Source organism: Triturus cristatus, chromosome 9 (assembly GCF_964204655.1).
Source record: "Triturus cristatus chromosome 9, aTriCri1.1, whole genome shotgun sequence".
NCBI classification, from domain to species: Eukaryota; Metazoa; Chordata; class Amphibia; order Caudata; family Salamandridae; genus Triturus; species Triturus cristatus.
This window is the reverse complement of record NC_140592.1, coordinates 24,863,898-24,879,289: the sequence shown is the minus strand read 5'-3', so window position 1 is coordinate 24,879,289 and position 15,392 is coordinate 24,863,898. Positions and strand designations below refer to the sequence as shown.

General features: G+C 48.6%; 1 protein-coding gene across 1 annotated transcript in view; it reads left to right on the top strand.

Moving 5' to 3' along the window:
- Positions 1 to 15,392, top strand: part of CAMK1 (calcium/calmodulin dependent protein kinase I) — a 456,222-nt gene that overhangs the window by 95,637 nt on the left and 345,193 nt on the right. The window contains exon 2 of the mRNA XM_085624276.1: positions 5,922 to 6,072. Coding sequence (XP_085480402.1) covers positions 5,987 to 6,072 — 86 coding nt within the window. The 5' untranslated portion in view covers positions 5,922 to 5,986. The remainder of the gene's footprint in view (positions 1 to 5,921; positions 6,073 to 15,392) is intronic.

Below are 15,392 nucleotides of genomic sequence, written 5' to 3'. Positions count from 1 at the left end.
ACATTCTAAGTTTCATGTGCGGAGAATAATCCACTGTAGTCTTTGTGTGATTGACAAAATGAATCTTTATTTGGAATTATTTTACGGGCAGCCAGCACTTGTTTTGAAGATTAACCCTCTTCTTCGGGGCTGGTATTACCATTAGGTCGTTGCGCCCATAGAATAGGTCTTTCAAGACAAAAACTTAAATTTAGATCAAAGATTGCCCCATATCCATATCAGCAATCCCACCACGTTGGCGAACTTCACTCGGTGAACTTCACTCTGGAATGAAGTTCACTGATGTCGCCGGATTGCTGATACCGATACGGGGCAATCCTTGGTCTAAATTTAAGAATTTGTCTTCTAAGACCCATTCTGTGGACCATATTTCTGACTTATTGTGGGTAATACCTACACTTATGCAGAGTTTGAACCAGCCGATTGCTAACCATTGGTTAGTTATCTTGTCCCTCATTTGCTTGCTTCTTAATCAATGGTTTTCCTTCCTCTTCTTGTGTTTCCCTCCCCGAGCCTAGCTTCTTTAACATGCTTTTGATTGGATGACTTGTATCTTTCCACTGCACATATTCGGGGAACAGCATTTTTTCTTCTAATTTCAGCTCCATGAGAGTGCATGTGTTTTCTCGCTCTCTCTTGTGTGCTGCTCATCCCTAAAATACACCCTCCGTTCTTTGTGTTGCCCCTCCCTCCCCATGCAGAGTGCATACATGCCTTGTTAGCCCCCCTACCGCAACCACCTCCATTGCCCCTCGGCCCACTACCCATTGCTCTCCGTCATGATGACGTCTCCCCCGGCGCTCCACCGCCTGCTGCTCCGTTGCTCCCCCACATCTATCGTCACCGTTAACTTTGATTTAGAGCCCCGCAGATCCTAATTGCCACTGCGCCACTCCTCTTATTAAAACCTATCTATACTTTTTTTAATTCAGTTTTGTAAACTTAATGTTCCAAGGCGCAACTGCCATCTTAAAGTAAGTAAGTAAGTAATATTTATTGCTTGATTAATAAAAATCTTAGCAAAACAGCTGCATATAAAAACACATGCAACTTAAAACAGTGCTCGATCCGATAAAATCGTGGTGGTTTCATAAAATACAGAAGTATAAAATTTGCATACAGTTCTGAAGATGTATGTTAATATGTGTATCATGTTTAGGCACACAATGACTGTTTGGGGACTGCCCTTCTTAAAGTTCACCTAGAATCAAGTATCTGTGTGATTAAATATAAAATCCTTGCCAGGTTGAGGGTAAGTCTAAAATTGGTCCTTCCCAGTGAGCAGATACCAGATGAGTTAGCAGCAACCTAGGATGCAAGCCAGTTAGTCGGGGGTTGCCAGGTTTAATTTTGTTTTTACAATTTTCATAAAATGTACAAAGCTTCTTAAAGCAGAAATAAATGGCGGCTGTTTCATGCTGTATTGATGATTGCATGCGCTACTGTCATCACACTGGGTCACCCTAGCAGCACAGTGCGTGTGAACACGTACATCCCACTGCACTGTTTTTTCATTCTTTTTTTCTGATGCAGCAGAGCATTGGCAAAAAGCCTTGCCTAAGGCAGCAGGTCTACACCGCAGGGCCTACTGGCTTTGCTAGTGATTGTTTATTTTCCAATGACTGTTGCCGTCAGAGCAGACTATAAAGATAACTGAAGTTCTCGGATAACGCACTATTAAAGTGTGCCAGGTATCTGCTGCTCGGTGCCAGAAAGGTGCGCCAGGTACATATTTTGAGTTGTTTTTATTATTTATTATGTGAAGTGTGAATCATTCCCTTCCATTGAAGGCAAATCAACAGAAAATTGAAACCATGATTAAAAACAAACTTAGGTATGGATGGTCGCTCACCCCAAGTAGTATGTAGAGGTGGGCGAGCCAACAAATTAACCGAGCGAGCCATGTCAGACCCGGGCAATGAAAATGATTGCAACGTACATCATACAACAAACATCACATAAAATATACTTACGCGCATAAAAAACATTTAAAATGGTATTTCTTTTACCTGTGGAAGCTTTGACATTAACATGTCACATTATAGCGCTGCTCTGAGAAGTACTTATTAAAAGAGATAGTGTTCAAGCATGAACTTAAAACCATTCCTGCCCCCACTCTGGCGACAGTGCCATTATTGAACTAAAAGACACGACAGTTGTCAAGTAAACCCTGTATGAGGACTGGATTGTTATAGACAGAGCAACATTATAGTCAATTAAATCAAACACAATAGATTTTTGTGCTGCTGATTAGCTAAACTCATTTATTTTGATGAGCGTCAGTGAGGAAACAGAGGAAAGATAAAATAAGATATTTGTCTAAGATTCCACAGTTTGGTTAAGCAAGAAAGCGGCGATTCAGTTTTCTAGTTTCGTATAGTACAAATGAGCTCTGAATGGGTAGCTATTCGTCTCTTCTTTGTATCTCAAATGTTTATGCTCTGTTTTTACCCCTTTGTGCATGAGGGTACAGTGAAGGTGGCAGGCTGAAACCCAATCAATCAATCGGGTTTTTTGAAGCACGCCACTTCCCCGTGAGGGTCTCAAGCTGCTGGGGGGAGGGGAGGGTTCGAGCAGCTCCGTGGTCATCTGAAGAGCCAGGTCTTGAGATCCTCTCTGAATAGGAGCAGTGTTGGGCTTCATCTGATGCAGTGGGGGAGGTCATTCGAGGTCTTGGCTGCGATGTAGGAGAAGGACCTGCCACCCGCTCTGGCCCTGTGGATGCGGGGGACCGTGGCTAGGGCTAGCTTGACTGAGAAAAGGTTTCTCTTGGGGGCATGGAAGGAGATTCTTGCATTGAGGTATTGGCGCCTGGTGTTGTGGGGAGTTTTTTAGGTGTGTGTGAGCAGTATGAAGGTTATTCTTTTTACAACAGGGAGCCAATGGGGTTTGTGGAGGTGTTGGGTTGATGTGGTCATGTTATGGGATATCGAGGACAAGTCTGGCTGTGGCGTTTTGGATGGACTGGAGTTCGCAATGAAGTGTTTTGTTGATACCGGCGTAGAGCGCGTTTCCGTAGTCCAGTCTGCTGGTGATGAGTGTGTGGGTGACGGTCTTCCTGGAGTCAGGGGGGATCCATTTGAAGGTCTTGCGGAGTATATGAGTATATGAAAGCTTGGCCTGTTATGGGCTCGAGGTTCTAACGGGACCTCAAGCTGAGCCTGAAACAGGCTTGAGGCTCAAGCTTTGGTTTAGCTTTCAGTGGCTCGGCCACCTCTAGGGGGATTTGTGTCTACTTACCAGCACGCGTATATTGATATTACCCCACACTCTTCAAGATGTGGGCGTCCAGCCTTCATATGCTACGAGCTGCCCTGTCTTCATTCCTTAGCACCAAGCCCTTGTATTCTCTTTCATTAACAGTGCAATAGGTTCTTCCACAACATTCCGTCAGTGGCCTCCAGAAGCCACCGACATGGAGCCTTCCATGGACGCCGTGTGCAGAAGAGCTAGCCTCGTCTCGCCTTGGTGTCGGCAGAGTTTATTCTTTTTCCAATATCTTTGGTGCCGTTTGACGAATCTTCGCAAAATTTTCAAAACTAATGGCCCACTCACTTTAGCTGCTGTCTTTAAAACTTTGGGATGATTCGTCAAGCGGGGCAAAGAAAAAGGGAGGGGGGGTCCCAAAACGCTTTTTCTGCATGTTAATTTCAGTAGGAAACTCTTGACGCAGCTACAGCCCGAACTACTGAATGGAATTACACCACATTTGGCAGAAAGGTAGCTCTTGGTCCAGAAAGAACTCTTTTTGTTAAATGGTGTAAATCCGTTCAGTAGTTCCTGAGAATTTTAAACATTTCTCATATATACAACTGTGGCCGTAGAGGATCCGTAAACCCGCTTGATCTCAAGCCTGCAATCTGATTGGCTGCCAACACTTGAACCCAGGAAGTACTTGCAGCCATCTTGTGACTCGGTTGAACCGAGTCACAAGAAAAAAGGTCCAAAATGATGGAAAACAAGAAAAGGGGTCGGGGTAGAAACACCCTGACCCCCTAGGCCTCCCACAAGGACCCCAAGGGCCAAAAAAGCTTCTTTGAAAAAAAATAAAAAATTCAGCAAGATTCTTGTTGGATCCGTGAATCCGGCTGAATTGGGTTTTTTTTAAACAAAGCCCGGTGATGTCGCTGACCATGTCATAAGTGATGTAATATGTGACATCATCAGCAGTGCATTGCGGGGGCGCGAGTTATAGTTAGCTCAGCTAACTATAACGGCTACATTTCTCTGTTTTTGTACGAGTGAAATGCCAACCTAACTATAACGCCCCTGTAACCTGTAGCTTTTTCCGTAAATATCTAAGGTTTTTTAAATGCTAATTCCTAACTATAACATCCCTGGAACCTGTGTTTTTTGGTGAATATATACATGCATATATATGCCTTTTGACCACACTATGATCCCTAAACCCGTATGGCAGCATATGAAATGACATACTCATACAAACCTCGACTTGTTACTGTGTTCTGGAACATTCTTTCTTGGTATTGCTTTCATCTGATGGTTACCATATGGCTCCCGGTCACTGCAAAACCTAATATCCGACCTTGACCTTACTTTTATTTTTACTGTTAACAATGAATTGTGTTGCTCCTTTTGGTTCTGTCAGTGTAAGATTAGATTACAACTACCAGAATGCATTGGTTCCCTAAGTAAAGTAGAACGCTTTAAAGGTCCATGTGACCGGAAGGGATCTTGTCACACGGACGCATGTCCCTTCTATTTGTCTTTATATTTTGCCCGTCTTGTTCCATAAACATTTAGTATTTTACTCAATGTTATGTAAATGTGAGTTGAAATTGGGGGTATTGACAGGGAGTGTGTACCCCCTCTCCTACTTCTTTCCTCACCAACTCCTTCAGTGCTTCTCCCATTCATTTCCTGAGGGACCTTCAGCACCCTAAGGCCTGCTACCCACAATGCATTGCCAACGTAACCAGAGAGATACGCGCCTCTTGAGAAAGGAAATACCTTTCTCAAAGCTCCTTCCTCACCACCATCACTGAGGCCATCCTTCCCTCTACCTGTGCTACCCCACCCTATGCCGGGCACCATGGGGTGGTCTGAGGCCCCCTTCATTGAGGCCCTCCTTCCCGCAACCTGTGCTACCCCACCCTACCCGGGCACCTTGGGGTGGTCTGAGGCCCCCTTCATTGAGGCCCTCCTTCCCTTCCCTCTACCTGTGCTAACCCTCGCTACCCCGGGCACCATGGGGTGGTCTGAGGCCCCCTTCATTGAGGCCTTCCTTCCCTCAAACTGTGCTAGCCCGCGCTACCCCGGGCACCATGGGGTGGTCTGAGAACCCCCTTCATTGAGGCCCTCCTTCCATCTACCTGTGCTACCCCTCGCTACCCCGGGCACCATGGGGTGGTCTGAGGCCCCCTTCATTGAGGCCCTCCTTCCATCTACCTGTGCTACCCCACGCTACCCCGGGCACCATGGGGTGGTCTGAGGCCATCTTTGTTTAGACCCTCCTTCCCTCAACCTGTGCTACCCCAAGCTACCCCGGGCACCATGGGGTGGTCTGAGGCCCACTTCATTGAGGCCATCCTTCCCTCAGCCTGTGCTACCCCACGCTACCCCGGGCACCATGGGGTGGTCTGAGGCCCCCTTCATTGAGGCCATCCTTCCCTTCCCTCTACCTGTTCTACCCCACCCTACCCCGGGAACCATGGGGTGGTCTGAGGCCTCCTTTGTTGAGGCCATCCTTCCCTCAACCTGTGCTACCCCACCCTACCCCGGGCACCATGGGGTGGTCTGAGGCCACCTTTGTTGAGGCCATCCTTCCCTCAACCTGTGCTACCCCACCCTACCCCGGGCACCATGGGGTGGTCCGAGGCCATCACAACCTCCAGTGTAAATAACCAACACAATCGGACTTTGGAAAGTAACCCGGTCTCTTCTTGTCTCCTCTGTCACAGTTTTACTTCTAACTCCACCTGCTCAAGGATCTCAAGAGGGAACAAAGAGGTACCAGAGCTTCACAATGCCCCTTGGAGACGATGGACCCAGCTGGAAGAAGAAGGCTGAGGACATCCGGGAGATCTACGAGTTCCGCGACGTCCTGGGCACGTGAGTACCCAAATCTAGTCCATAGTGGCTGTTGAGGGTGGAGAGAACCCTGAGGAACACAAAATAACCTTAGGCAAAGCTCTGTCCAATCCAGTCAGCGCCCACCCAGCATACATGGCGTGTAATTGGCTGTCATCAGCACTGCATCATCCTGTAGGTGGGCTATTCATTCTTCAAGGCCAATCAGTTCTTTATCAGACAAATGTGAGGCTTTAGAGCGGGAACTCACAGGAAGGGAACTCACAGGACAGGAATTGTGTCACGTGTCAGGAAGTCCTAATATGGAACATGTCACATAACAGGAAGTCCTGGATGCTACCCTCCTCTCTCCGTGAATGCCACATCCCTAACAAAAGCACACTGTAAAAATGCAGCTTTGTTTACAGCCAGTGTCTGCCTACTAAGGACTTCCTGCTAGCAGAGGAGAGATTTTGCAACGTGTATTGGCTCCAACATGCACATTATACAAATAGCACATTGTTTATTCCAGGTTCTGCCTACACAAAGCTCATGGTAGAAACAGTGCCTCATTTACTGTATGGCCTGCCTAATCTAACACTGGACACGGGCATCGTAGTGTTCATAACCTGTGTCTGCCTGCAGTAACCACAGGATGGAATCAGTGCAGTGTTTACAACCTGTGTCTGCTTGCAGTTAGCACCAGATAGAATCAGTGCATTGTTTACAACCTGTGTCTGCCTGCAGTAAGCACAGGATGGAATCAGTGCAGTGTTTACAACCTGTGTCTGCCTGCAGTAAGCACAGGATGGAATCAGTGCAGTGTTTACAACCTGTGTCTGCTTGCAGTTAGCACCAGATAGAATCAGTGCAGTGTTTACAACCTGTGTCTGCCTGCAGTAAGCAATAGATACAATCAGAACAGTGTTTACAACCTGTGTTTGCCTGCCTTAGGCACCGGATAGAATCAGTACATTGTTTACAACCTGCACCAGATAGAATCAGTGCATTGTTTACAACCTATATCTGCCTGCAGTAGGCACTGGATAGAATCAGTGCATTGTTTACAACCTGTACCTGCCTGCAGTAGGCACCGGATAGAATCAGTACATTGTTTACAACCTGTGTCTGCCTGCCTTAGGCACCGGATAGTATCAGTACATTGTTTACAACCTGTACCTGCTTGCAGTAGGCACCAGATAGAATCAGTGCATTGTTTACAACCTATGTCTGCCTGCAGTAGGCACTGGATAGAATCAGTGCATTGTTTACAACCTGTACCTGCCTACAGTAAGCACAGAATAGAAACAGTACATTGTTTACAACCTGTACCTGCCTGCAGTAGGCACCGGATAGAATCAGTACAGTGTTTACAACCTGTGTCTGCCTGCATAAGCAATGGATACAATCAGGACAGTGTTTACAACCTGTGTCTGCCTGCAGGAGATAGAATCAGTACAGTGTTTACAACCTGTGTCTGCCTACAGTAGATAGAATCAGTACAGTGTTTACAACCTGTGTCTGTCTGCAGTAAGCACAAGATGGAATCAGTGCAGTGTTTACAACCTGTGTCTGCTTGCAGTTGGCACCAGATAGAATCAGTGCATTGTTTACAACCTGTGACTGACTGAAGTAGGCACCTGTGTCTGCCTGCAGTAGGCACCGGGTAGAATCAGCGCATTGTTTACAACCTGTGCCTGCCTGCAGTAAGCACTGGATAAAATCAGGACAGTGTTTACAGCCTGTCTGCCTGCAGTAAGCACAGGATGAAATCAATGCATTTTTTACAACCTGTGCCTGCCTGCAGTAGGCACCGGATAGAATCAGTAGAATGTTTACAACCTGTGTCTGCCTGCAGTAGATAGAATCAGTACAGTGTTTACAACCTGGGTCTGCCTGCAGTAGATAGAATCAGTACAGTGTTTACAACCTGTGTCTGCCTGCAGTAAGCACCGGATAGAATCAGTGCATTGTTTACAACCCGTGTCTGCCTGCAGTAGGCACCGGATAGAATCAGTGCATTGTTTACAACCCGTGTCTGCCTGCAGTAGGCACCGGATAGAATCAGGACAGTGTTTACAGCCTGTGTCTGCCGGCACTGGACACTGGATACAAATAATGACTGTTTGCCCTGTGTGTGTGAGCCTACATCGTTCTCCACACAATACAAACATTGCAATAGAGTCAGTGTTGGCCTACACTACGCTCGTGGTATAAGTAGTGCAGTGTGTAAGCCTCAAACCCTGTCCCTGCTCACACTATGGGCGCGTGCCTGTGTGCTTGCCTACGCTAAACACCCTAAGGGCGCAGCGCTGTTCGTAGTCTGTAAATTTCCCTTTTCTTAACACCTACCTCCCTACTCATCGAATCTCTGGACTGTCACAGAAACGTAGGTAAGACGGGCACCCCGCCAACCGGGAGTGCGCCCCAGGAAGCCGAAGGGCTGCCGTGTTTGCACAAATGGCTGCAGTGCGGGTGTGGTACCCTTGTCTGCGGTGCCACGTGTCTGCGCATGCGCCGCGTTTCCGCCATCTCTTTGGAGTTCGTTTTTTTGCACATTTGGGTTCATTCCACCTGTCTTCTAGGTCTGGAAGCTCCGCGGAGAGAGCGGAAATTGCACACATTTTTGTTTTGAGCAGAAGTCTGGACGCTGCGGGCAGCTGGCGTGGACAGGATGTAGGCAGGTTTGGAGTGGGGGGGGGGGGGCGGGGGCGGTGTAGGGGCGGCCTCCTATCGCTGCGGTCCGTCTGAGCATCACACGCCGAAAGACTGACTGCACTCGAAAGGAATTCAGGAAAGATTAGAAAGCTGCCTGCCTGGGTCATCTTCGGGGTGTCTGGCCTGGTACCCCCCTCCTTGCAAGTACTGAGGACGAGGCCCTGCTCTTTGTTCTCTGCGCCGGGAGGAGAAAAAGAAGAAAATACGATTAATATCTTTATTTTTATAGCGCTCTCTGTCAGAACCTTGTAACCTCATAGCACTATAAACCAGGGGCACTGCTGCCTACCCGTGTTTAAAGGTGTTTCATTTATCAACCCCAGCAAGATGAACTACATGTACCATAATCAGGGGTGTGCAGAACCTGCATTTGACTAATTATGTGAAATGTTGGGGGGGGGGGGGGGGGGGGGAATTAGGTGAAATGCAAAACGGTAATCAACGCTACTTTTTAGCATGAAATGCATTTTCCGATCCGTTTTGGTCAGAAAGACTCCCGTTCATGCTTTAAAAAATAGAGGAAAGAAAGTGCCGTGAGTAGCCACTTACATTTAGATGTGTGCGATGTATCTGTCCCCCGCGCCTTACATTTAGATGTGTACCATGTATCTGTCCGCCGCGCTACTTATTTCGGCGACAACGGTGCCTAATTATGTAACACAAACATAACACATAATATGCAAATTGGTTGGCAAGCAGTGGCTGAAATGGAATTAAAGAAGTGTAGGTACTCACTGCCCAAGAGAAGCTGCGTGTCCTGAGAAGTGCTGGGACTCTCTCCCACTGGAAGTATTGCACCGCCCCCCCCACCCCCTGAAGAGGGCAGGTAAAGCGCTGTTGGTAAGCCAAACTACACTGGCCTCTCTCAGATACATAGTTTCATCCCAAAATGTGTGTACACAGTCCTGCAGCTGGTGGGAAACCTGCTGGGTCCTCCGGCCAGCTTCTTTCCACATCTGAACGCATCACTTCACCCAACATATCTTACTTCTTAGGATTAAAATGTGATGCCGGAAACGGACCAATCACCGAGCCCCGTCAGTCTGGCCACACAGCTCCTGCGTCGTGCGTGCTTTGAAGAAGCAACCAGGCGCTGCACATGGGCAATGGCAGCAGCACAGGAACACGTGTGTTTATGCACACATACACGGGTAGCTGTAGAGAGCAGAGGAGTTTTGCGATGTGTACAAGAGTTGGTGAATTCTAGTGGGTAGGAAAGTGGCCCTTTCACTCCATGTAATTTTACAAAATGGCCTTTCTTTTTCACCAGCCAATAATTAGTATGAAGTGTTTTATTCTAATTAGGCAAACACAGAAAATAATGGCCGGAGCGCTGAAACTTTTCAGACACTCACCCCCAGTCACATTTCTAGATTGAATCCATCATCATTCTTTAGCTCACTTCGCCACCTCAGTTCAGACCCAGCTATATGAAAATCAGTCTTGACCCTGTGCCTCGTGGGAACAGTCCAGCCCAAACTGCCAAGCCAGGTCTTCCCTGAACCGGAAACAAGCATCCTGGGACCGGTTTTGGGGTAACACCCCTCATCAGCCAGGCTAGCTTGAACCCATATACATATATGGCAAACATTTTTACTTTTTTAAAAACCCAATTGGCCGCACTCTGCTAGTCCTACCAGCGTGTTACCCCAAAGAATTGTGGTCCATGAAGTAGCGTCGGCGGGGACGCCTATGCCAAAAGTTTAAAATGAAAATGAGTGTCGCGTTAGCCATCCCTGGACACGTGTTTCGAGGTAGTTGCCTCTCGTCAGCAGGGAGTAGGTATGTGTGTAGGGTTGCTGCGTAGGCTGCCAAAAAATATTCTCAGGTAAAGTACCACTCAAGGCGCGCAGGTGCGTAGCCTTGGGCATTCTTACTTTTTTGTTTCAAAAAAGCGCACTTTGCCATAGCAGTCTCTGGCACAAGAGGGAAGTGCCTTGTGTGTGGACGACTTAGGGGTGGGCGGAATTTGCGTAGTTGCGCTACGCAAAGCTCTGCAAAATGGTAAAAAATCTCCACGAGTACGCAGAAATTCCGCAAACATGCAGAATTGCTTGTTTGCAATGCTTTTTTCGTTTGTGAACGCTGTTTGCGTGCTCGGGGGGAAATATCTCGCGAACACGCATTTTGAGAACGCGAACAAGCAAAAAATTCCGCAGAATACCGAAATTCCGCAAATTCCATGAGCGGAACGGAATTTACCGCCCAGGCCTAGTGGACGTGCTGCTTGTGAGACAGCAGACTGTGACTGACAGTGAAGTTGACCAATACCTGCAATGGGCTGACCCAGCCATGAAAAGCAGAAAAAACCTGAATGACACAATAACAGACCAACGGATGAAGAGGCCAGACTGAAAGCCACTATATGTATACCTACTATATATACATATATCATTTTAATACAATTGAAAGGTCTTGACAATGCGAGATCAAAAGAAAAGCAATTTTAGATTTCTAGATAAAGGCTGATACTGGGTCACCTTTTTAACAAACACCCTTGCTAGGAGAGAGAAGTGCATTGAAGCCCAGGAAGAGGAAAGCATTCGCTCAAGATCACACAATTAAGCTAGTTCATTTAACTCGATATCTTCTTGTTTTGAAAACTTGCCTGCGTGTTAATTTTTTTTTAGCTAGGCTTGTCCAGTTCCGTATCTGGGGAAAAAAGAGGGCCGGCTTTAGTGCTGGTAGCGCCCTGTGCAACAGTGTTTGTTGGTGCCCCCCAGTGACCACCTCTGTCAGGGATTCCCTCAAACAGTGCTCCTCAAGTCTCCATAACCGCTCTCTCTCAGATGCATTTAATTGGTTTTATAGTGCCACTCATACCAGTGTAAGGTGTTAGAGCACTTTACATCACACACATTACACAGAGACAATCAATCATACATGTGTAAATCACTGAATAGGAAACGTTACATAAGACAGAGGAATGCAAGGTGTAGACGTCATATGACAACCATATTAGTAGGCAGTAAAGTTTAATAGTCATTGGTCTGGAGAAGCTCAAACTCAGAATTTAGAAAGGAACACCATGGTTGGGGTTTCACTTTAAAAATCAGAATTGATTTCTACCCAAATTAACTTTTTTTTGCAACATTAGGATAATCAAAGACTGGGGGAAAAATCCTATCTCTCTAATCTATACCTTGTAGTTTGCAGGCAGCTCTTTGATGACAGTTCTCTGTTATATGTTAGGATTTTAACTTATAAACTGCAAGTAACAAAAGGATCTCTCTGACAAAAGCAGAAACCCATTGTCCTGTTTACATTATGTGCACTTTGTGATCTGCATGGTACATGTTCTTTGCAGCAGGCATTTAACCCTCTGCGCTACCTTTCCAGGAGTCACCCTTCCACTAGACAAACCCCCGATCTCCCTCTAAGAACATTAATCACCAGAGTCATCTTGACATTTCTATTGTTGCCTCAAACCAGGAACATGTGTTTTTGAATCACAATATACTTCCAACACAACGCCCCCACCGGAAGGCAGCGCCCGGTGCGGTAGCACAGCCCTAGAGCCGGCCCTGTATATTATCATGTTCGAGGTCTGCCTCTCTTGAAAGTGCCATTTTGACCCGTGTGTGAGGGAGGGGGAGTTTGGGGCGCTTGACATCTGCAGATTTGGTTGCCCAAATTCAGAGATTCCAGTTTGCCCCCTGTGGGCGCGCGTTCCTTACCAATGCCACGTTCTCCTGATGACATGCTGGTATTTGTATAGCAGCATTTATACAGCGCCTTATACATGTTATACGGCTGGCTAGGCGCGTAGCTTTGCGGTTTTTTGTTGTTGTCTTTTTTTTTGGGGGGGGGGGGGGGGCAGAAAACAGAGTGAAAGAACAGGGGCTGTGACACGAGGCAGAACAACATCGCTCTACCTGAACCTATGATGCTTCTAGGCGCTGTCCTGGGCACAGAGGCAGATGTTGGACTCTGGATGGAGTCACACTTCCCGTTGAGAAGGCTTTAAATGGGGCCGGGTGGCCCGATTTCCATGTCCCTCGCGCAGCTGGCTGCGGATGACGTGGGTGAGGTAATGTCATCAGCATGTAACTATAGTGACGCGCCACACATGCTTTTTGAGGTAGGCTGCACGGTGGCAGATACGCTATATTTGTCAAGAGCGATGCCTCCCTGATACCTGTCCACCGGGTGTGTGTCTCATTTTATTTCCACAGCCCCCCCCCACCATCCCCGCCTCCCATACAGGGGTATGGCAAGGGCGAGATGAGTCCACTGCAGGGAAGGACAAAGCCAAATAAAGGCATAATTGAGACGCAAAGGTTCGCTCAGACTCGGCCCCGGTGCTGCTGCACCTGCTACACTAATGATGACTACGCCCCTGCTCCTATGCACTCCTTGTTAGATACACCCCACACTCGGAGAGTTCTGTGGGGCGGGAACAAAGGGGTGCTCCTGTCTGAAGGAGCCAGGCAGTTCTTGATTGACGCTGGTCCCTAGAGCAGACGGATAAGGTACCTCAGTGGGTTAAGCACTAGCCGCTAGCCCTGTGGGGCAGGGAAGGAGGGGGTGCCCTTGTCCGGAGGAGCCAGGCAGTCCATAATTGACACTGGTCCGTAGAGCAGACGGATAAGATACTTCAGTGGGTTAAGCACTTGCCGCTAGTCCTGTGGGTCAGGGAAGGAGGGTCGCCCTTGTCCGGAGTAGCCAGGCCGTCCTTGATTGACACTGGTCCCTAAAGTAGACGAATAAGGTACCTCAGTGGGTTAAGCACTAGCCTCTGACCGCTTTGTGCAGTCTGCAGGTTGAACTCGGCCAGGGCCCGCTTATCCCTTCATCCTTTCGATGCCAATTCATTGGGAACCATTTATCTGAGTGACAATAAATATTCTATGTTAAAAACCGGAAAACAACAAAGCGAGTCAGCAAGTGCTGCGTGAAGAACAAGGTCTGTGGTGGGCGCTGTACAAATGAACCAAGCATGGAACTGTTGAGGTCAGGAGATGTTCTTCATTCATGCTACCCCTTGGAGAAAGTGTAGTGTGAGGGGCTGGCAGACGTCTGCAGTGTGAGGGGCTGGCAGTGGCTCGGAGTGAGTGGCTCTCTATATTGGGAGGGGCTGGGAGTGTGAGTGGTTCTCTATGGTCTATAGTGTGAGGGGCTGGCAGTGGCTGGAAGTGTGAGTGGCTCTCTCTGGTCTATAGTGGGAGGGGCTGGAGATGTGAGTGGCTGTCTATGGTCTATAGCGGGAGGGGCTGGGAGTGTGAGTGGCTGTCTATGGTCTATAGTGGGAGGGGCTGGGAGTGTGAGTGGTTCTCTATGGTCTATAGTGGGAGGGGCTGGGAGTGTGAGTGGCTGTCTATGGTCTATAGTGGGAGGGGCTGGCAGTGGCTGGGAGTGTGAGTGGCTCTCTATGGTCTATAGTGGGAGGGACTGGCAGTGGCTGGGAGTGTGAGGGGCTCTCTATGGTCTATAGAGGGAGGGACTGGGAGTGTGAGTGGCTGTCTATGGTCTATAGTGGGAGGGGCTGACAGTGGCTGGGAGTGTGAGTGGCTCTCTATGGTCTATAGTGGGAGGATCTGGCAGTGGCTAGGAGTGTGAGTGGCTCTCTATTGTCTATAGTGGGAGGGGCTGGCAGTGGTCTGCTGTGTGAGTGGCTATCTGTGCTCTACAGTGTGAGGGGACTGGTGGTGGCTGGGAGTGTGAGGGGCTCTCTATGGTCTATAGTGGGAGGGGTTGGGAGTGTGAGTGGCTCTCTATGGTCTATAGTGGGAGGGGCTGGGAGTGTGAGTGGCTGTCTATGGTCTATAGTGGGAGGGGCTGGCAGTGGCTGGGAGTGTGAGTGGCTCTCTATGGTCTATAGTGGGAGGGACTGGCAGTGGTTGGGAGTGTGAGTGGCTCTCTATGGTCTATAGTTGGAGGGGCTGGCAGTGGTCTGCTGTGTGAGTGGCTATCTGTGCTCTACAGTGTGAGGGTGCTGGCGGTGGCTGGGAGTGTGAGGGGCTCTCTATGATCTATAGTGGGAGAGGCTGGGAGTGTGAGTGGCTCTCTATGGTCTATAGTGGGAGGGGCTGGCAGTGGTCTGCTGTGTAAGTGGCTATCTGTGCTCTACAGTGTGAGGGGGCTGGCAGTGGCTGAGAGTGTGAGGGGCTCTCTATGGTATATAGTGGGAGACGCTGGGATTGTGAGTGGCTATGGTCTATAGTGGGAGGGGCTGGGAGTGTGAGTGGCTGTCTATGGTCTATAGTGGGAGGGGCTAGGAGTGTGAGTGGCTCTCTATGGTCTATAGTGGGAGGGGCTGGGAGTGGGAGTGGCTGTCTATGGTCTATAGTGGGAGGGGCTGGCAGTGGCTGGGAGTGTGAGTGGCTCTCTATGGTCTATAGTGGGAGGGGCTGGGAGTGTGAGTGGTTCTCTATGGTCTATAGCGGGAGGGGCTGGGAGTGTGAGTGGCTGTCTATGGTCTATAGTGGCAGGGGCTGGCAGTGGCTGGGAGTGTGAGTGGCTCTCTATGGTCTATAGTGGGAGGGACTGGCAGTGGCTGGGAGTGTGAGTGGCTCTCTATGGTCTATAGTTGGAGGGGCTGGCAGTGGTCTGCTGTGTGAGTGGCTATCTGTGCTCTACAGTGTGAGGGTGCTGGCGGTGGCTGGGAGTGTGAGGGGCTCTCTATGGTCTATAGTGGGAGAGGC